The sequence below is a fragment of the Pollicipes pollicipes genome, unplaced genomic scaffold (assembly GCF_011947565.3).
Source record: "Pollicipes pollicipes isolate AB1234 unplaced genomic scaffold, Ppol_2.1 Scaffold_6686;HRSCAF=7923_pilon_pilon_pilon, whole genome shotgun sequence".
Taxonomy (NCBI): domain Eukaryota; kingdom Metazoa; phylum Arthropoda; class Thecostraca; order Pollicipedomorpha; family Pollicipedidae; genus Pollicipes; species Pollicipes pollicipes.
The window spans coordinates 46,360,460-46,383,158 of record NW_023596921.1 but is presented as its reverse complement, the minus strand read 5'-3'; the positions used below and the strand labels follow the sequence as shown (position 1 = coordinate 46,383,158).

General features: G+C 54.1%; 1 protein-coding gene across 3 annotated transcripts; it reads right to left on the bottom strand.

The window, feature by feature from the left end:
• Positions 1 to 2,142: 2,142 nt before the first annotated feature.
• LOC119107703 (FAST kinase domain-containing protein 5, mitochondrial) lies at positions 2,143 to 16,960 on the bottom strand. 3 transcript variants are annotated; one of them, XM_037231240.1, is made up of 9 exons: positions 16,830 to 16,960; positions 11,607 to 12,444; positions 7,866 to 8,090; positions 6,920 to 7,087; positions 6,223 to 6,448; positions 5,718 to 5,842; positions 4,288 to 4,438; positions 3,680 to 3,903; positions 2,143 to 3,504 (listed from the first exon to the last, which is right to left on the bottom strand). In XM_037231240.1, exons 2-9 carry the CDS (start codon positions 12,417 to 12,419, stop codon positions 3,358 to 3,360), a joined length of 2,079 nt encoding a protein of 692 aa, XP_037087135.1. In that variant the 5' UTR covers positions 12,420 to 12,444; positions 16,830 to 16,960; the 3' UTR covers positions 2,143 to 3,357. The 3 variants fall into 3 exon arrangements, with proteins under 3 accessions (XP_037087135.1, XP_037087136.1, XP_037087137.1); XM_037231241.1 differs by lacking the exon at positions 16,830 to 16,960 and adding an exon at positions 16,721 to 16,824; XM_037231242.1 differs by lacking the exon at positions 16,830 to 16,960 and adding an exon at positions 12,929 to 15,172.
• Between the last annotated feature and the right edge of the window lie 5,739 nt (positions 16,961 to 22,699).

The following is a 22,699-nucleotide window of genomic DNA, read 5'->3' as shown; positions in this document are numbered from 1 at the left end:
AAATATTCAGGGATTGGATGTTTTAATTTGCTCCTCTCCACTAGCCCTCATAGGCTGCATGGTATTGTTTCTGTAGCATTGCGTTGCAATACACCTGCCGACGCCTTAAACTGCCAGCTAAAGTTGGTTCCTACAAATGCTAGGATCCCGGCCGCCCAGTCACCCCAAAGCGTTGTGATTTGGGGAAGCGCTGGGGATGTGCCCGTAACTCACGTCCTCAACGGTACACAAGCGCTGAATGAGTCAATATTCACTAAAACCATTGAGGACGAAGGTCGCGATGACATATATCTCGTACACAACACAAAGAAAGGTTACCAAAATTTGTAGCGCACTAAGAGATACCATGGGCGTCCCTAATGTTGCTATCGTGCGTTAATGTCACCAAATGTGAAAGTCATGACAGGATAAAAGACGACCCCAAATGACGTCGTTTGACGTCTTGGAGGAAACTACGCATGCAATGAATTTACCCGTAAATACCGCGTGAATCGTTAATTGAGGCGTTGCGGGGTTGGCATGGTCCGTGTCCTGGAGCCGCTCGCCCGAACTTGTGTCGCCCACCACCAGAGCGAACCCCGCAGCCGAATCGAATTAGCCAAGTTTTCCTGCCCACCATTTATACCAACAAATGGCCGTGAAAGCCATCGCAATTCGAGGCCTGGCGGGATCCGGCCGTGTTGAGCAGCGGCCTCAACTTGTCCCATAGATCTCGCAGGCGTCGCCACGGAAGGGCTTCCCTCCCAGGCACCAGGCTGACGGCGTATATTTGAGGGTGGAAGGTGTGCGGCTCAGTCGGAGCACATGCATGATGTGAGCGAAGTACGGCCATGCTCAGTTGTACAGCTGGCGATGACGTCGGGCTCTTTGAAGGTGCCGCCATTCCCGTGGCCGATGGGATATGACCGAGAAGTTCTGTCGTATGCTCTGCTCGAGCCCCGGAGGATGACGAATTGTACGGTAATACCACCCTGAGGCGCCCGGTTGGGCTCAGGTAAGGGGGCTAGCCCGGCGTGGAGCGGCCGTGTCCCGGGTCGTAACTCAGTGCCGTAAGCATGCACCAGCCAACCTGGCCTCGTCAAAGGGCGTGCCCCATGTGCGCCGCGCCATTTGTCAGTTGAAATGGAACGGCGCTGAGCGCCCGAGTCGGTGACGATTCCCTGCTTATGCTGTCATCGTGCCTGTGCAGGCAGCAGACCTAGCGTAGAATGCTCGATCATCGGTCAGCCCATGCAAATAATTCAGATTATTTGTTGAGAATATGAACGCAACACACGGGGCTGAATTTGAGTGGGTTTGAATTTGGTTTTGAACTTGAGAGATATCTGATGTACCTCTTCTTGTTTCTTCTAACGCGTTTTTTCTAACCGCTTACCCGCACTTTTTCGGGTATTGCTGTCATCCTAACCCCGACTCTGAGGTCTGCGCGCAACATCTGTCGCTGCTTGTTTCGGCTGCCGTCCAACGCATGAGAATGGTAGTGACCCAAGGTCACCGAACTATGCCTTTGCTTAATTGGTTGTACAATGACTGTACATGCGCGGACAAAGAAATCGTGTTGTGCGAATGACACGGGCTGAGGATGGTCATCATCATCATATGCATAACAGTACGAGTAGGAAAATCACTCTGTCACCACCCAGATGATAGCCCGATGCACTAACTGCTGAAGTCATCAGCGCAAAGGCCTTCACGATAACTGTTACAATGAGAAACATGGAAAGAACGCGAACTCCATCGCCACCCCACGCTTGGCCCTTGAGTAACTCCCTCCATCCAACGCATCCGATGTGGCCTATACGCAATACCAATCGGGTTCCAAGTTACGTTCCTGTCACCAGCAAACCTTCATGGCGAACGCTGTGCAGATCAGTTCTAAAAGCGGCTGTCATCCATGATTTGGTTGACGCTGCAGTTTGTCAGACGCGGTCTGTACAGATTATCTCCACCGGTCTGCCACATGGCTTCGAGACCCACCTGATGTTTTGGGTGTATTGTCTAGGTTACTGCTCTGTCGTCCGATCTTCATCAAAAGCAAGTCCGGCCGAGGAACTCAGCCTTCACACGCCCCAAGGATTGGATTGATGAGAAGTGATCCAAGATCCATGAACCAAGGGGATCCTGTGACTGAGTTAGAGGTAATTGAGCCCAAAGTATATTTTGTACATCTTGCTACACACTTGAAAGTCTTAATGGCTTTCGGGTTTATGAAATCATTCGTCATACGGTGTTGATTGTCCACAGAGCAAAACATCGCTCTGGCAGATGAGAAACATACCATAATCCATGCAGTTCGAAAAATCTTACAGTTTTCTCTACGTCACTGTCCCACGATAAAGCGGCTGGAACTTCGCTGATAAAGCGAAGGTAAACGAGTGCAATGTGAGTACAGAGCACACAACAGGCACATGGCTATAATCAAAGCAAGACCCTATTGTCCGTCCAAGGACGTAAAACAGCTGTCCGTATCACCGCCTTCGCCACATACACACGAATAGACGCGTCAAAAACCCTGTCACAGCCGGAAAGCTATCACACATCGTCCGCGGCTCAGCCCCACACAGAGGGCAAGTTACGGCGGTGGCACAACGCTCATGACACGATGCCTACTCGCGACTAGGCACTGGCATCCGACTGGCCGGCTCACGTCGTCACCCAGCGGGGCACCGGGCGCGCCACCTGCCTCACACAGCACCGGCCGGACGGGACAACAAAGCCGCGACACGAGCGTGCACCGTGGGATAACCCTCCTCACCACCACGAGCGCCGTCAGCGACAGAGGGCCGGGTCCGTTTACCGCAGCTGACCGGGTCAGGGGGCAGCGCCGCTACACGCGGCCGCGGGCAGGAGGCAGCGCCGTGGCCGACCACACTGCAATATGTGTCGTCCGCAGGGTGCGTTGCCAGGGGGACATTAGGGCTTCGACGGAGACGGCACATCGCGCTCGCCGCCGCCGTCATCACTAAACGGGTCAAAACGGAACAGCAAACATCCCACGCCAAGTCCCGGTTCAACATGCTGCTTACGGAAAGCATCGAAACACAAAGTATACAACGCAGTCAAGTATGGCACAACCAGCTCAGCCTACAGCACGACCCGTGCTGTGCCTAGCCGAGTCACTGGCCGTCTTGTCCAGCAGCGCCCAGCCAGCGTCGCGCTGGAAGCTTTGACGACCGGGGGGGCGCGGAGCGCCCCCCCCCCCCCCTCTCCCCCTAGCCATGCGGCCGGCACCTCAGACTGACACCGCCCGGTCCGAGACCCTCCAGTCGGCCGTCTCCGCGCACCGCCGTCCACAGCCACAGTCAGATCCGGCTGCCGACCGTCACACGTCACCAGAATCTTCCACTGGCGATCGCTCTAGACTCGCGGCGCTGACGGCAGCGGCGGCGGCGGGAAGGTCGGCAGCGTCGGGAAGGCCGGCGGCGTCGGCACACTCAGCCGCTGCAGTTTGCGGCGCAGGTAGTTGACACGGTGCGTCTTATCCTGGAACTCGTACCAGGGCACCTGCCGGTCACGGGATGATCGGTCAGCGCGGCGGAACACAGCGCCCACCCCAGCTGGCTACCGGCCGGACCAACCCGGCCCGCATATCTCACAGCGGCTAACCGCCCATCAGCAACTGACACATCTGGCAGTTGGACAGTTGGCTCTGCCGCACGTGGCCGCGCCGGACACGCACCTCGACGACGGCGTATCCGACGCGGCGCAGCTGGCGCAGGCGCATCAGGAAGTTGCCGACCGGGTGCTGGTAGTTGCGCGTGTAACAGCTGCGGCCGCCGACCACGATGCAGCACCAGAGGCCGGTGTCTGGCGGAGGCCGCTTCACCGAGAACGCCGGCTGTGAGAGGAAGGCGGCCGGCAGCGGCAGCGGCGCGCCGTCCTCGCCCAGTCGCACCACCACGTCTGTCGCCAGAATACGCGCGGTCAGAGACATCGCAGCGTCCGACACGAGGACAGATCAGACCACATCAGACAAAGGATAGCCTCTGCAAAGGGTCACACAAAGGCTAGCAAATATCAGACAGGTCAGACAGGAAGCATAACCCCTCCTGCCGACGGGCCAGGACACGCCAGGCACGCCATAATTGCCCGAGCGTCAGATCACACCAAAACGGACCCGTATGCCTGCGTGGCATGTACTCTGCACATGCCACGCAGGTCGGCATCTGCCAACACCTGGCCGGTGGGGAGCACCACCAGTCTCCCAGGCCCCGGCCAAACCGCGGCTCCCGAGCACGCCGACCGGCGCACAGACAGGGGCCGAGCTGGCGGCCGACCCGGCCGTACCGGGCGTGACGAAGTGGGGCAGCACGTGCATGATGGCCAGCCAGTCCTCGCTGCCGAGCAGCTCGAGCAGCGCCGCACGCACCGCCAGGAGGGTTGTCTCAGCAAATGTCAGCCGACTCATGCCCGGCCGCGGCAGACGCGCCATGTGCTTCTGTAACAGGCGGCGCGGGACCCGTCAGGTCATTAGACATGACTCAGGTCATTGGGGAGTACTCAGGTCATCAGGGCAGGACTCAGGTCATCAGAACAGGAGTCAGGTCATCGGGGCACGGCTCAGGTCATCAGAGCAGGGCTCACGTCATCAGGGCAGGACTCAGGTCATCAGGGCAGGATTCAGGTCATCAGGGCAGGACTCAGGTCATCAGGGCAGGACTCAGATCGTCAGGACAGAACTCAAGTCATCAGGGCAGGACTCAGATCATCAGAGCAGGACTCAGAGCATGGCGAAAACACCTGGTTAGGCACAGCCCAGGCCTCCGCGGGGGGTATATGGTCAGCAAAATCAGATCATACAATACCCGGTTATAGTATAGGGAAAATAGTCAGTTCCTGATGGAAATATCACCATGATGTTTCGCACCCCTGGTTTAGGGACACGAAAATAATTGAAAATTGTGTAAAAGATGACACTGCAGCTTTTAAGACTCATTCTTGATCTGCATAAGCCGTAACGGGTGTTTTTATCTTAACGAATCTGCCGAAACGGATCATACACAGTTCTCTCCCACAGGCACTGTTGCAAGCGTATAAAAATGACTGAGTTGAAAGTCAACGATGCCGGAACCTTGGCAAACATACTTTTGTTATCCAAGACGAAACTAAGCTCTATTCCTCGACCAGGAGGCAACAGTGAAGCTCTTGTTCGACCCAGCGAATTGCTAAGTCACACAATCAAGTCGGCGTTCGACAGTCACAACGTCGCTAGGGCATTCAGCAGTACACCGGAACACTCATCAGGACTGCTCTGAATGCCACTGGCACACCAGCGTCGTCTGGGTGGCACCGGGTCTCGACTGCTCGACTGCAATACTTGTCAGCCGCCGGCTTTTAAAGAGACGCGTTACAGAAATCCCTGTTGTTGTGGCGCCCCGATCAAGGCTGCTCTGGCCGGCTTACATGCAACGTTGCATACTCACATTTAGCTCATACAGACCACCGAAAAGCTTATTTTAGCAGGTCTGTTATGGTACATACTTGGACTGCTTTCGTGCAGAATGCTGGTATGCAGGTCTGTGCAAGCCCCTGGCTTATAGGAGTGATTTAATGGCTTCAGATATGTCATGTGATGCGCCAGCTGCACATCGCCGACTCCACAGCGGTACGGCCATCGGACACGGCCGATGTGTACAGTGCGCAGTGACAGCGATCCAAGCCGGAGGTCGGAGGCTCGCGGGCGACTGGCCTGGAGCCGACCGGCGGCGAGCACTCACCACCAGCTGGTTCTGCTGGTACCGCTGCGGCAGCTGCGACGTGAAGCCAGGCAGCTCCAGCTCCAGCGTGCAGCTCAGCGCTGTCAGCTCACGCTCCAGGCCTCGGTACGACGACAGCATGGCGTCTGTGGGCGGGGCGCGGCCGGCCGTCAGCCCGGGCCATGCTCGGCGCCGCGCGCCACTCGGCCGGCTGCCAGCTTGACCGGCTGCTCGAGCCGCCCGGCCGGCCGCCGAGACCGCGCGGCCGCTCCCAGTACGCGTCCGACGCGACTGAACAACACAACCTGCAGCGACCGGCTGGCACGGCCGGCCGACTCCACCGCCGTCCGCAGTCTACCCGCCCAGCAGCACGCCAACATTTCATCCCGCTGTAGCAGCGCGAACACTGAGTCGTCCGCGGCTCCCACGAAGCCAATCACAAATAGCCACTCTCCCGCCATACCCGGCACGCCTCCCCGCCCACCCCGCTCCGCTCCCGGGCGGCGGCGGCGGCGGCGCTCCCCACCGTCAATGCCGGCCACGAAGGCGGGGCTGACGACGGCGCCGATCAGGTCGGCCGGGTGCACGCCATGGAAGGCCAGGTACATGAGGCACGACATCAGACACTTGGGGTAGGAGCGCCTCTCGTCGGCGCGCCGCTCGGCGCGCAGCTCCGACACCACGTCACGGAAGAACACCTCGCCCGGATTGAAGTTGAACAGCATGGTGGTGAACAGCAGCCGCTCAATGTCCTGCCAGCCAGGTGCACGTGTGAGCAGCACACGCGTCACATGGAGCCCCCTGGGGGGGGGGGGGGGGGGGGGGCAGGAGTCCGATAAGCACTGGCGCACAGCACACCACTGTAACTCGGCGCAAACCGTGCTTATACGCATGGAATTTGACTTTTCTGGAGCTAACCGCTCGTTCACGGCCGGAAGCCATCCAAGGACAGCTCCGTACAGCCCTACACGGACTCGCGGGGGACTTGTTCTTCACGAATGATCCGCAGGAACCCAGAACACTTCGCAGGACCGGATGTCATATCAGGGCGAAAGCGTGCCACTCAGCAGCTGTGGGTCCGGCCTCCTCCTCCCCCCCCCCCCCCCCACCCTCCCACCCGCACGCCGTCTCCCGGGCCTAGAGACCAACCTGCCGCCAAACCCGCTTCAGCTGCGACAGCCGCCAGCGGCCGGCCAGAAGCGGGCGGGCGAGGGAGCCCTCACCTTGAGCCGGATGGTGGCCAGCTGGCCGTGCAGGTGGGCAGTGATGCGCACCACCGACGCCGGGTGGTGCACCAGCGCCTGCGTGCCCAGCAGCAGCAGGTGCAGCTGCACCATTGAGTTGAAGCCGTCCGCCAGCGGCAGCAGCCTGTCGTATACGCGCTCCAGCACCTGCGCGCGCCGCGCACACCCGTCACCACACGATCGGACGGGCCCAGTGGCAACCCAATCCCACCGACTGACCGTCACAGGGAGGGGAGGTGCGCAGAACGGACACTGACAAAACACTCGCAAAATGCATCAAAACGTCCGCTTGGCCGTATTACCCAATCCCACCGACTGACCGTCATAGGGAGGGGAGGTGCGCAGAACGGACACTGACAAAACACTCGCAAAATGCATCAAAACGTCCGCTTGGCCGTATTACCCAATCCCACCGACTGACCGTCACAAGGAGGGGAGGTGCGCAGAACGGACACTGACAAAACGCTCGCAAAATGCATCAAAACGTCCGCTTGGCCGTATTACCCAATCCCACCGACTGACCGTCACAGGGAGGGGAGGTGCGCAGAACGGACACTGACAAAACACTCGCACAATGCATCAAAACGTCCGCTTGGCCGTATTACCCAATCCCACCGACTGACCGTCACAGGGAGGGGAGGTGCACGGAACGGACACTGACAAAACACTCGCAACATGCATCAAAACGTCCGCTTGGCCGTATTACCCAATCCCACCGACTGACCGTCACAGGGAGGGGAGGTGCACAGAACGGACACTGACAAAACACTCGCAACATGCATCAAAACGTCCGCTTGGCCGTATTACCCGATCCCACCGACTGACCGTCACAGGGAGGGGAGGTGCACGGAACGGACACTGACAAAACACTCGCAACATGCATCAAAACGTCCGCTTGGCCGTATTTTTTAGTCGCGGCTCTTACCTGCCAGCGTTTGGCCGGCACGCTCAGCCTCAGCAGCTTAAGTATGGCGCACACCGTCTTGGGCTTGGCTGTCTCCACGCAGTGCAGCAGCTTGTAGACGATGGCGTCCACCAGCTCGTCCGATCGCAGAGGTGTGCGTGTCTTGAAGAAGCTCATACAGATGATGCCAAGCTCGTCCACGGACAGCATCGGCAGACACTCGAGGATCTTGCGCTCCAAGTCAAACTGCGAAGGGCAGCACGCCGATCAACAGCCGTCGCAGATCCGGACATCCCACCGTCGGAACAAGACGTGGTCATCAGATTCTGACACCTAACCATCAGAAGTCGCCCGAGTCATCAGATTTGGACGCCCATCAGCACCCGCCGGAGTCATCAGATCTGAACACCCTATCCTCAGCACTCGCCGGAGTCATCAGATCTAAACAACCTACCATCAGAATCCGACGGAGTCATCACATCTAAACACCCTACCATCAGAATCCGACGGAGTCATCAGATCTAGACACCCTATCATCAGAATCCGACGGAGTCATCAGATTCGGACACCAAATCATCGGCGCCCGCCGGAGTCATCGTCATCGGAGGTTGACCAGCGCGAGACATAGAACCTTGCACCATGTGAAATACGTCACCGCGGTCAGGTGCTCAGGGGACCGCTAGGCTTGATTGGTGCATTCTGCCATCTCCGGCCATCTGCCGTCTTGTCATGCTGGTGACGTCCTTAAGTCAAACAATTTCAGTTGGATGTAAACAGGGAATAGATCAGGGCTGCCAGGAGGCACATGGCGTTCCCTAAAGCGCAACGACAGATAGCAATATGGTTGAACTGTCAGCAGGTCAATGGGAGATATCGTGCAGCTGAAACATTTAGCGCGCCCTGCGCCGAACGACTGCCTCAGCTTCGTTGTCAGGGCACGGGGAGGACACTTGGCTCGCGCCTTTTGTTTCCCGGATTATTTTGCATCAACTGGCGGAGTGAATTGGACAGAAAGTGGACGGACGGACACAACATATTCTTTCAGCCCAACTACGACTGTATGGAAAAATGAGCGAATAACTTGGAGCAGCATGATGCTTCAAACAAGCCTGAGCATCAATTCCGTTGAATCCGACAGAGGTTTTATGCCAGCTATTCCCCGTTGGTAGCATTTCAACAGCAGAGATAAATATCGCTGGCCAGTGCAGCGATTTTCCGTTGACAGGGGCAACAGCACAAAGTCCACGTCGTCAGGAGACTGTCGGCACGGCGGCTCCCGGTCCCACTGAAGGTTGCGTCACCCCTGTTTGCGCGATCGCGTCAGCGTTGTGCCCGGTCACCAGCCGCATCAGACGACCGGGCCGACAGCGGCGCCGGCTTCCCAGCCGCTCGTGTATCAGACAGGTGGCGGCCGATACCAGCCGGCATCAGCTGATCGTCCTGACGCTATCAGCCAGCCCCAGGCAGGCAAACCGAGCCCGTCCCCGAACATCAGCCCAGCGCAGCGCGACGCGCTGAACACCGTATCGTGGCGTTACGCCCATGAATGCTGAGCAGAGGAGAACTATTCCGCACTGCGAGGCTTGACGTTACCTGGTTGTGTAAACACACCATCCACGCATGTGCAGGCTGCGAACAAGTCATGTGCATGCACATGAAACAGGGGTGCACGCGGGCAGCGCAAGCCTCGGTCGCCTCTTGGGTAGTGACAAGAAAATGTTCGAAACTACGGGGGACGGTGAGAAGAAATCCCCAGTCAAACTGGTTATCACGCATCTGTAATTGAAGACATTTACCAAGCACCTATGCATTATGCATAAACACATTTGAAGATAACCTGACACCAGCTTATCCCCCGGGGAACGGTGAAACTGAGCATGCTTGGTTTAGGCTGCGGTCTTTAAATTACTCCCGCTATATTTCAACGTATTTTTTTTCTCACGATTTTCACATACCAACCCTCTTTTCTACCCACCCAATTTCAATCGACTTTGAACGGGAGACTGGGTAGATACTCATGTACCTAGACAAAACAAAAGTCAAAAGCGCAAACTATCACACAGCACTGCATCAGCACCGCCTGGCGGAGAGCAATGACATCACCGATACGGGATTACGATCCGCTGGGATTATCTCCGATCGCTTTCCCAAGTGAGCGCCTTCCCTGTTTACTAACCAGACCACATGCTTAACAAGGAACATGCACCCAGTCAGCCGGCCGCCGGCGAGTCAGCCTCCACAGAACGGCGGTCAGAGTGGCCCGATGTGGCCAAGACGCGCCGGCCGGCCAGCCCGAGCAGTGTCGTACCCGGGAGCAGAGAGTCCCGCGACACCGCGCTCGGGCCACCGCCAGTCCAGCCACGGCAGACGGAGGGGCGCGGGCGTGTCCACCGCCCCCCCCCCCCCCCCCGGCGCCCAACTCGCTCGCGCGGCGCCCAGGCGACAGATCCCAACCGCTGAGGAGCCGTCTTCGACGACACAGCCCCTACCGGTTACAGCTTTGTCAGCGTTGACTCCGCATGATCAAGCTTTTGGGCCATGTCCCACCAAAACAAAAGCAACCAGAGCGTAATTTGTGCAATGACACAATCCTTTATCGCAGAACCTAAACACTGCATCTGCACGCGTAAACCACAAGTCAACGAATGTTAAGTTGGTACCGGTAGGCAGCTTAAATGGTTAATTTACTTGAATACTGCCTGGGATATAATGATATTTACTTCCAACTTGAACACTTTATTTAATTCAAGTACTCTATGAAACGATTATTACAATTAAACTTCACTTCGTGGCGTTTTTTTTCTTTTTTTTTTTTGCTCATCATTCAGGCACCTCTCGGAGGGAAACGTGGGAATGATGCCACGTACCACTCGCCTATGTTTGTGTGCATCTGGCACGTCATTCCCGTCATATTATTCATCTATGCGCATCCCAAAATTCAGTCTTCCAGAATGATACCTCTCAAAACTGGACACAACATTATGCCCTGAAAATAATGGATTTTCCAGCCACACTTTTTATTTTTGGATAGCCGATTTCTTCCGCATACAAGCTAAGTCGTGGCAAGTGCGTAATGTACTCTGTTCTTCGGTCTTTTAGTTTGTTTAGTTTTAGTGTTTTAGTTTGTTATAACATTTGTTTGTTGTTATACGTCGCGTGGTGGTGACAACACTGAGCGAGCGTGCGAGAGGACGAGAGAGTAAAAGGGAGACATAGAGGGAGAGGGAGAGGGAGAGGGAGAGATGGAGACAGGGGGAGGGGCAGGGCGGAGGGGTAGGAAGAGAGGATGGGGAGGGAAAGAGGAAGGGGAACAGGGAGGGAGAAAGAGAGACGGTATAAATAGTTGGCGGCTATGGATAGTGTGTGGTGACATGAAAGTGAGTGTTGAGTAAATAGTGACCTATAATAAAGAAGGGATTTTCTCAAGGTCGTACACAGGTGTACAGTATCTATTTGCCACATCTCACATTCAGTCGTGCCGAGTGTCATGCTGCCCAGCCTCGCTACAACGGAGCGGCGGCGTTTTCATTTGCATCACGCCTCGCATAATGCTTCAATTATATACGCATGGAATCGTAGAAGCTCAGACTTCTTTGGGCTATCAACGGCACACACCAACCAGCAGAACCATCAGAACTCGGGTACGTTTTGGCGACAACGAGCTTCCGAATCGACAATCTGACCCGATTATCATTTCGCGCCACAAACCACTGACTGGCGAGTGGCCGGTTCGAGCAGTGAGCCCGCCCCGCCGGCACCCACCTGCTTCACGGAGCCCAGGCGACGCGACAGGTTGACGAAGAACAGGTACTGCACGAGTTGGGCCGGTGTCAGCTGGCGCAGCTGGCGTCCCAGCCGCTCTAGCATGAGGCCGCTGTAGCGGGTCAGCCGGCTGACCTGCAGCCGGTACCACAGGTCGGCCACCAGCAGCGTGCGGTCAGCGTCCCAGCGTGCCAGCCGGCGGCAGCACTCGACGTCAAGCGCCTGCCAGAGCCGGCGGAAGCTGAGCGCGTCCAGCTGCGAGCTCGGCGGCCACGACAGCAGCGCCGCCAGCAGGCGCACGATCTGGTCATCCGAGTACTGGCTGCAGCGCGCCGCCAGCGCTCCGTCCGTCTCCGGCGCGCCGTCTTCAGGCAGCGCTGCCGGCCCGGGAGACACGCTGAGGCGACTGAGGGCGCTGACCAGCGAGTGGGCCGCCTGGGCGCCCCAGCCGGCCGGCCGGCCCGGCGCCGCCGCCTCGCCGGCTGCCCGCTCCTCGCCCAGCACGTGGTAGTGGAGCGTGCGGCGGTACGCCGGCAGGCCGGACATCACCTCGTGCGCGAACTCGTTCTCGCCCTCACGGAACTTCTTGCCCGGCGGCAAGTAAGTGGAGAGGCAACGGTGCTGGGCGGGGGGCGCCAGCGGCGGCGGCGGCACGCATGTGAAGAGCGGTAACAGCGGGCTGACGGCCGGGTGCGCCGGCGCCGACCGATCCGAGCTGTCCGGCACGACCGAGTTGGGTCGCACATAGCGCGCCGAGTTGAAGAACTGTCGCGAGAGCTGCGCCGCCGACAACCACGCACGGTGGGACGCCATGGCTGGGCAGGCTCAATGGCCGGAGCTGAAACGACAGAAACAAGCCGCACGCCGTGATGCCGTAAGCATGTGGGCTTGACTGGATACACAGCCGTGTGTGTTGTGTTAACCCTGACTCCCACCGTCTGATCGTAAAACCACAGTTCAATGACAGCATCTGGTTTTGAGCTTAAACAGCCATCTTGAAGATGCTTCGCTGCAGTTCACAGCCATGCTCTTCTTAAAACCTATACCCCTCTAGTTTCTGAGCTACACACCGCGAAATGTACAGACTATTTCAAGATCACCCACACATGCATGACAGCATGCCATTCAAATTCTGCGATTTCATTAACCATGTGGGGATCAAGGCCAATGAAAATATAATTGAGTAGTTCATATCAAACGCTTGTGAGCACAATTTCCAGACATAACGGCCGTCAACTGGCTATTGTCAATTGGCTCTCAATCAATGCTGCGCACGGTACGGTGTCGTAATCAAACAATGGCGTATTCAGAAGCATACTTACCAACCAGAGCAACTTTGCTGTCTAGAGCGGTCTCTTCAGCTTAAAAGTATACCAAAAGTTATAAATGAGCTTATTTCATCATATCTGTTGATTCTTTCAATATCTCCGACTGTAAAACGCTCCTTTTCACGCGCCACAATACTCGGCACGGATTCCTGACCTTATGCCCCCGACCTTGTCGACCCTACACCGGCCGACCCCCGTTTTGACTCTAAACTGCCCAGCGGTCAGCATGACCCAGAAAAAAAAAACACTCAGTGAGGAGCGCAAAAGTATACTGCTTCCAATGTAAAACAATTGTATGCCAAAAATATGTTCAGACTGGGCATGTTTGCAACCTTCTGTGATCCAATTGTAGCATGCATAGCCAATGGGCCTGGATGATGCCCCCAAAATCCTAGAAAAGGCTTAGAGGGCCATATTCGTGAACTTGGACCGTCAGAACTTCCTTTGTGGCGCAAAACCACAAGTTTCCATTGCTTCCAGTGCATCTTCGTCTCTGTATCCTATAGTGGAATCCATGATTCCTTCATTGTGATGACAAGGCTTAAAAAATTGCCAGGGTCAGCCAGATGACATCCTAGAAGTGGCTGGCATGCGTCAGTTAGCAGCTCTGCCTTTGATTCATTCAGTTGATAGGGCACCCATTTTCAAGATTTCATCCGAACCGTTTGATCGGATGGATTTCTGGGATCAGAGCTGACGCTATGCGGTGCTTGTTGTGTGAACCTTACCCATAACACCTGGCCATGCATGCCATGTAGGCGGTAGAATAAGGCGGCGAAAGTTTAACGTGCCACCATGCTCGGCACGGTTCGTCCCACCGTCTGACGTCACCTGACCTTCAGTGCGACCGTTGCCACCGGCCGCAGGTCACACTTGTCAAGGCCAAATAGCAAACGTCTAAGGTGACTCGAAACTTACCCGCCACGGGCGGGCAGATCGACATGCAGGCGCTCTAACCAACTGACCTAATGAGGTGGACATCACCCTGAATGAAGACCCAGGTCGGGGAGGGGCGACGCATATTGCCTTAGCCTTCATCACTGCAAGGTTGTCAGTCATCATGTGACAAACAGTTCTAAGGAAGAGGCAAAGATGCCCAGCTATCCCATCAGTGGTGATTTTTCTGTCATCTTTGACAAAGGCTTTTCCGCAGGCAGCATCCTCGGTGGTTAATGGGGTCCAAGGCTGCCCAGCACGCCACAGGTCACTGTGGCCCTCTCTTTCGGCTTCAAACTTGCCCACCCACTCTCAGACTGGACCACCACTCAGAGTGGTGTTACTGCAGACTGACAGAAGTTCTTGTCTGAATCTCACATGCAGGCTGTCCTTTCGCAGACAGAAATTTGATAACTGAACACTGCTCCAAAGCAGAAAACGTAGTCACCATGACATCCAACGCAACAGTATAAAAAAGATTAATTGTGACATCTAGTACATCAGTAAAAACTGTGACTTAATGGATATGAAGGGTTGACCTGTAGGGGTATAAATTTATGGCTTTTATTAGTCATGGATAGCACATGATCACCATCAAGAATAGTGCACACAGACAAGTTTTACTTAAGCAATGTTTAAAAAGCAGCCATTATTTTTGAACTGCACCTCACTCCTAGGTCTTTGATTTCAGCAGTGGCATATCTCCACAGGTGACAAAACAAACTGTGGGAGGGGTAAGTGGACATAGAAAAAGGGCAAATGAATGGATGGAATATGGCCTATGATTACCATGTTGAGCACTATTTGGCCCATCAATTATGTGTGAGGTATATATGGTTTTAATACTGTTTTATGTATATTTGAGAGTCCGCAAAATCAGATACTTATCACAACACTGACGCCGCAATAAATGTTCATGGTGCAAATACAATGTTCATCTTTTGTGCTTGCTGTTTAGTCATTACAAAGCTACATGGCACAGTATGTGTTGGGTCTCTTTTCAGCCTATTTCTACAACATGAGCATGGGCAGTTAGTTTTACCTCACATTTTCTGTGGACTACCCTACCAACCTAGTATGCCTTAGTGCAAGAATGCACTGATTCTGGCACATGTGCCAAAGTGGAAAAACAAACTGAAACTTAGTCTGCACTAAACTGTGCTGAGTTTTCAAAATAATTTTGCTTTGAAACAACTTTTGGGAGTTGTATTTCAAATCACTTCTATGATGCTTACTCCTTGAAACCATTGCCTCTCTATATGCTGCAATTTGTTGCAAATATGAGTCTGCATGGGCTAAAATATTGCTGGAATACTACTGGGCCAAAAAGCACACCACACAACTTAAGTGTAGCTGAGCACTTCTGGTCTGGACAGTATCTATCTTACAAAGGGCAGTATATGACCCACTGCTTGAAAATATTATATGCTTGATTGGGGGTGAATTTTATCTCCTCCACAGGTTTCTGGATGGTGCAGCATAGCTGCACCAAATTTTGCATAGCTATAAACAATTGAATAGCTGATCACATGATTAGATGCATCCTGTCAGGTTGCTGACTTACAGGAGGTCGAAGTCAGGTTGTGGATTCAGCAAAAACAATTTCTATGGAATTGTTCAACCTGATGCAATGACAGAATGTTAGATTGAGCCATACATCTGATAAATTCCAAGGATACAAAACAATTGAATGAACAAATTCCATCAACCTATGGTCAGGTATGAAGGTCAGATCAAGGCCAAAACCAACCTGATAATCACTTTATAGCTTACTGTATGGGATTTCTGGCACTGATATCAAATTCAATGATTACAAGAACTGTACTACATATCTTTCATGGGCATCTTAAAGGCCAAAATATGTCACTGACCTCAATGACCCAGGCCAATATTTTGTTTAATTTTTTCAGAACATGCTGCCTACAGTGATCTGCAAAGTTTATTTAAATGTAAACCTCAAAGCAGTCTTGTATGATTTTGGTCCCTAGCACTCTTAGTTTCTGAGATCTCAGGAGGAGGTCAAATTGCCCTCCCAAACCCACCTGAGTGAAGGGAATTTGACCAGCCACCTGGGCACATGTCACAATGTCTCAGAATGAAATAATTTAGCCAAAATCCTAACTTAAAACTATCAAAGTTCCTAAATCTGTAAAACTAGATCAAATGAGGTGACCATTGAATGGCATCCAAACATCTAAAAGGACACACAACTAGCTTTTATCAAAGTTTAAACTGACAATGACTTATTTGAGAGCACTTTAGACCAGGCAACTGACCGATGACTTACCCCACAAATCATAGTACAAACAATTGATATAAAATGGAAGAAACATCGAATGGCTCAATCCACCAGCTTGTCAGAACATTCAAGCATGACCTGTCCTTCTCTTGTTACTTACAGTGGTCTCATACACACCTGAAGCCTATGGGATGAAAACATCCCTAAATGGAACACACCAACCAGCTGCTCCTGACATTATGAGATATGCACCAAATTCCAAACTCTGTTATTATTCACAATCATTGTGATACTCTCTTACTGATTTGCATAAAACATGTCAGATATACCAAAGGCTCAATATTACATTCAAATGTCAGCAACTGCAAATAACTCAAAAGCACTAATCTGTCTAAAAACAAGTTATGTAAAGACAGCAAATGTTATTTCATTGTCTACAATTACATAATTTGTGCCTGCACCTGACCGAAAATTTTATTCATGGAGCATGACTAACCCCAAGAAAAGGAGAAAGACTAGAAACACAATCTAAGCCTTATTAAAATGAGGAAGTTATGAGCAGCATCTCGCTACGCGACACCTTATCCTTATCCTCCTGTCCGTTCACTTACAGAATTGACCCAGCCCACCCACCGATGAGATCATCAAAACCTGCGGTTCTAGGATTTAGGTCCAAACCGAAATGTCGTATCAGGACGCAGCCATGTACATACACAATACCTTTTGCTAAAAGTAGACGGGTCTTGAAGAAGCTTGCCACACCAATAGCAATCACAATCTATGCGGATGGTAGACGCGATGCAATACGAACCATGAGCAGCCCATCTCGGAGTTGATTGGTTACTAGCCAGCCGCCCGAGTCATTCCAGCTGACGGTAATAAGGGTAGCAAACGGTAGACAGCATTGAAAGAAGACCAGCGGGTTTATAATATGACGCAATCGCGGTCTCAGGCTGCGATAAAATCACCTAGTGATGCTGCACGTTTGTGTTATTTTCTTAGTGTCTGGTCATTGCCATAGCCTACAATTTTTTTCTTAGTTTTTATTCTCCATGTGATGGCAAGTCATTTCAATACATTCTCGAGAATATTTAGTACGTATCTTTGCTAAGAGGAGAAGCGGTGTTTAGTACCGATTCGTACAACACATCCCCGAGAATATTTAGTACGTATCGTTGCTAAGAGGGAAACGGTGTTTAGTACCGATGCGTTTCGTACGCTTAAATACTAAACAGAGTAGCCCGGTAAGCATATATTTTTCGTACAAGCGTATCCTAGCAACCGCTAACAGCGGTGTTAGAAGTCGTGCTGAGCAAAATAGCCCAGCTATCAATGTTCTGGTAAAAAATGTTTTGTCTTACCAAATGTCAGAGGTGATGAGAAATAGATTTATAACATTATTTTATATATACGTTTATATTTACTGTAGCTCAACAACTAGCTTTCAAGAACAGCAAGAAACAAGAATTTGGAGCAGGGAAGCTGAGGCCACGAAAACCTACATTGTCGATCATATGTTGGATGAAAGCAATGGAAATGCAGCAAAACTTCCCCAAATATTTTGTGTTTGCTTCTTTCTTTTATTTCTATGCATTCTTTTTTGTAAGCAGTTTATACGTCAACCGAGCCGTCCAATGGTCATAAGATCGCCACGTGGTTCAGGGCCTTAAGATCGCATTTCGTTGAGGGCCTCGACTTCTCGGGCCGCGGACAAATCGCAGCTGAGCCAACGATCTTATGCTCCCCTCTTCTATTTCTCCCACTTCCACCTTACTCGGCCGTAAAGACGTGGATCCCTACAAAAAAAACACGCCATGCTGATGAAAATCCGACAGAATGCAGTCCTTGAAGGATTTTGGACGATGCAGTATCTTCGATCCCATATCCAATTTCCGACTCGCTTTTGCCACTCAATCCTCAGATACCAAAGGCAAACATAAAAGCATAGGAACCTAAATACACTCTTATAAATGTACCTAAGGTACCCACATAAAGAGAGAATGGGTGCGGCTAGTCCTTTTTTCATTTCCTCACCTCTCAAGAGCATTTATAATTTCTGCTTAAGACGACATGAAGAAGAATACCACCACAAGAAGAACTTGATATTTGTTCAGGTCTAGCGCATTACTGACGTAATTGCTTGATGACACGGATAAAACCGTTCGATAGCCTTCGATAAAACCATGTGTTGATATGAACTAGGTTCATAGACCTTCTGGTGCATATCAAGTGGTTGAAATTGCTTGTGCGTAGTCATGCTGCTCCCCATTTGAAACACCTTCAAAGCTTTACCTCACGTCTAGAGCGGCCTTTCGACAGGGCTGTTTAACGTTGGAATGACAGTGTCCTTGGCGGTTTGTATGTACCCAAATTGTATGAGGAATAAATGAGGTAAATGTGCGAATGAATACACATGCACATTTTTATTGATCTTGTGTGGTTAGGCCAGACTTGTCAGCCAATTTTCTATTAAAAGCAGTCATTGTTTCCGCCCCTGAGTGTCGTGGATCTCTTCTTTGGCACCACTAAGATTGGGTTTGTTAGATGCATGTGTGATGATATACTGAAATTAGATACTGAAAATGAGAAACAGGACTCTAGCACTGTTCCGGTGTATTTAGTTCCTGAGTAAAGTTGAGTGCTGCGTAAAGACCAAATGTGTAAAGACCATTTAGCATAACATATCTGACAGTTTGGATCACCCTGCATGACCAGGTGATTTTCAGTTACAGTCGTTGTCAGAGTTGGCATCAGAATTAGCTTTGATATTCAATAAATATGCTTAATTTACCAACGGCTTTGTCAATCGAAAATGAGTCTTCTCGGTTTGTCAACTAGGTAGTGCTGCAAACTGGGGTTTGGAAACAATGTGCAAATTAACATCAATCTTTGTGTCTTCCATTTAATTGAAAAGACAGAATTAAGATTGTCAGAATGTTGCTGACTTTCTTCACAGGTTGGCATAATGCAAGATGTTTCGCCTGCAACAAAGGCATAGTTTTGGAAGAATATATCTGTTGTGTCTCCAATCTGTTTATTAATGTTAACGTGAGTTCCATTTACAAAGCATGGACAACCAAACGCACGGCACGGCGGCTCCGCCGGGCCGACTGCCTCCCAACGCCCGACAGTGGCGCCACTCGCGATGCGCCCATGAACTACAACCACGATGTCGAGGCTACGATACAACACCCTCCGCCCCCATACTGGAGCTTCCCTACAGCCTGAAACGCAGCGGAGGTCGGATGGTGCGCGCTGATCGGCGCGGCTGCGTCTCGTGACGCGGCGCGCTGGCCGTGCGTGCCTGCCCCGTCCGCAGGGGCGGCGCGCTGACGGCGCGCGGCTGCTCCGTCTGCTGGTACTCGGCGTCCGGCCCGTCAGGAGCTCGGTTCTGTTGAGCTGATTCCGGCTCCGTGTTGGTCTGGTCGCGACCACCTGCCTCCTCCCTGGCCGGTGCCGGTCGCTCTTCCTCCTCCTCTGCTCTCTCCCCGAGAGAGCTGTGAGCCTCCGGGATCTGATGCTGCTGCGGCGCCGCGCGGTATGCCATCAGAAACGTGCACAGCCGGCGAGACAGGGAGCCCCCGTCCCTCAGCGCCGCCTTGAGGCCGTTCTTAACGGTCTGAACCACTCGTTCGGCAGCCCCATTGCTGCTCGGGTGGTATGGTGCTACTCTGACGTGTCGTACACCGTTCTCACTCAAGAATTCCGCGAACTGTGACGCTGTGAACTGAGGTCCGTTATCGGAGACAAGCTGCCGTGGTATACCGAAACGAGCGAACATGGCTCACAGCTCCCGGACCGTGCTCTCTGTGCCCGTGTCTCTCATCGGACACACCTCCAGCCATTTGCTGAAACTGTCACGTACCACGAGGAAGCGGGAGCCCTGAAACGGCCCGGCAAAATCCACATGGATTCGTCCCCACGGGCCGCCAGTCGGCTCCCAGGTATGCAGCGCGCTCCGTGGCGGGGCTCCTCGCTTTTCTACACATGCGGTACAATCCCGCGCCAGTGCCTCCAGTTCTGTGTCCATTCCCGGCCACCACACGTACCGGCGCGCCACTCCTTTCATCTTGGCGCTGCCGAGGTGTCCGGTGTGCAGCTCATGCAGCACTCGCGACCGCAGCCTCTGGGGTATTACCGCTCTGCCTCCCCACAGTACTACGCCGTGGTCTGTGGAAAGCTCCGCCCCCCGGTGTCGGAACGGCGCCAACTCCGGCTCCGTTTCTGTCGGCCGTCCAGTGTCTTATATACATAAGCACCTCCGCCAGCAGCGGGTCGCGCCGGGTGGCGTTTTCGATCTCGCGGGCTGTCAGCAGCGCCCCCGCGCCGTCCATGAACAACAAGTGGACTCCCGCCACCTCCCTGTCCGCCTCCGCCCGCTCGTTTCCGCTGCACGGCAGCGCCATCCGCGATAGACTGTCCGCGAGCGCCATGTCTGCCGTTCTGCGTATCTCTACGCTGTACTGGTATGCTGCCAGTTCCATGGCGATCCGCTGCAGACGTGCCGCGGTCAGACCGGGGAGGTCGCGCTCGGGGCTCAGGATCCGGGACGGAGCCCGATTGTCCACATTGTCGAATTGCCGATCGCCCGATTGTCGAACACTGTCTCGTGCGCCTTGACGACCGACTCCAGCGTCGTCTTCGCGCCAGACTCCTGCGTGGTTCTCCCGTCAGCGTCCCCCGGCCGGCCGACCACGCTAACCACTCGCCAGTTTAGTCGGAGCTGGCGCAGCCAGTCTCGTCCCAGCAGCGGCGCGCTCCCCTGTCGGTCACATATCACCAGTCGCAGTGACCGGGCCTGGCCTGCGTGTTCCACCTCCACTGTTGCCTCTCCGTGGAGGGGCACCGTCTGGCCGGTGTAGGACTGCAGACGTAGCTCCGATGCCCGCATACGCAGTCCCGGGATCTTGACATCTCTGCCGACGATTGTCACCGGCGAGCCGGTGTCGATCATCATCATGATGTCTTGACTGTTGATCCTCACTGTGATGAGTGGCAGGCCATCCCTCTCGCTCGGGATGTTGATTTGCAGGAGAATGTCCTCGAGGCGCCGTGGCACACCTCCTTCAGTCTCAGTCACATGGTCCACTGTGCGGCGCTGTAGGTGGGCGTCCGACCCACACCGGAAACAGCGTCGGACGGGCGGGGGACGGCGGGTCTGTCCCTGCTGCCGCCGCTCCTCACGCCGTCCATTATCCCCGGACGATGGCCGGTCGGCAGCGCCACGCTCCTGCACCCCGACCGGGCAGTCCCCCTTCCAATGCTGTCTGGATCCGCACCGGAAACACTGGCCTCGCTGTGGCCGTTGTGGCCGGTCCGCCCGCACTGCATTCACGGCCGTCCCCTCACAGTCGACTCCTGTGACTGCCGGCTGAGTCTCTCTCAGCTGGACGCTCAGCTGACGCATGTCTCGGTACGCCCGCACTGTCTGCCGGACGTTCGCGAGCGTCAGCCCGTCTCCTTTGGCCGCCGCCTCCTGCAGTAGCTTTTCTCTCAGCCTGGGGCTGCTTCCGACGACACACCGGCCCGAACTTCCCTGTCCAACTCAGCCACTGTATAGCCGCATTTCTGTGCCTGAATCCGGAGTCGCCCGAGGAACTGTTCGAATTCCTCACCACCTTGCATTTTCATTTGGTGGTATGCAGCTCGCTCAGTCACAGCACTTTTGACCGGCGACAGGTACGCCGTGAGCTTCTTCTTCAGTTTTTTTCTCAAAGTTATCTCCCGTCGCGTCTTCGTCCGGCAGCGTCTCGCTGAGATCTGCGACGTCCGGCCCAACCAGATGGAGGAGCACTGCACACTTCTGATTGGTATCAGTTATGTTCACGGCCACCAAATACCGCTCTATGCTTCTCACCCACCTTTGAAAGTCCTCCCCTGTATGATAGGGTGCCACCGTGGGCAGATGCATTCCCGGCAGCGCCATCCCTTCAGCTTTACCACGTCCCGATCAGCTGTTCGATCCGGCGCACTGATCTCAGCTGTTTTCCCACGGTCCGATCAGCTGTTTTGTCTCGCGCACGGCACTCAGTCGTTCCCACGCTCCGACCAGCTGGCTCGCGCCCGGCCGCCCAGTCGGCCGGCTCGACTCCTCTCCGGCCGATCAGCTGATGCCGTGCTGACTCGCGAGTTACGCCACCGCTGGCTACCACAGCGCTTCTGTCGGCGAGCTGCCGAACTGCGCTTCCGGAAGTCGTTGACCCGACGACGCAGCGCCTCTGCCGGGCCCCCGATGAACTAACGTCCAAAATGGCGGCACGCCGCTACGGCAAAACCACGTGCCAGTCTTGGGGCCTATGTGGCAACTGATGCCCCTGAACCTGTCCCAGGGCTATCGACCCCATCACTGTCCTGCCCCTGACACACTGTGACAATAAATGGATGACACGACACTGCCCTGTTCCGTCGACCGAGTCAGAAAACTCCCGAAGCCCGTCGATTGATCACCTGCGTTTTCAAACACTGCTGCCATCGGCTCCACGCGCCCTGCCAGCCCTCGCAGTTCCACACGTCCTGTCAGTCCTCGGCTCCACGTGCCCTACCAGCCCTCGCAGTCCCACGCGTCCTGCCGGTCCTCAGCTCCACGTGCC

Coding starts and splice junctions, on each gene's coding strand:
- LOC119107703 (XM_037231240.1), bottom strand. CDS start 12,419: ATGGCGTCCCACCGTGCGTGGTTGTCGGCGGCGCAGCTCTCGCGACAG. Junction 5,843..6,222: donor CTTCGTGGCCGGCATTGACG/GTGGGGAGCGCC, acceptor CCCCGCCCACAG/ACGCCATGCTGTCGTCGTAC. Junction 4,439..5,717: donor ACCAGCAGAACCAGCTGGTG/GTGAGTGCTCGC, acceptor CGCCTGTTACAG/AAGCACATGGCGCGTCTGCC.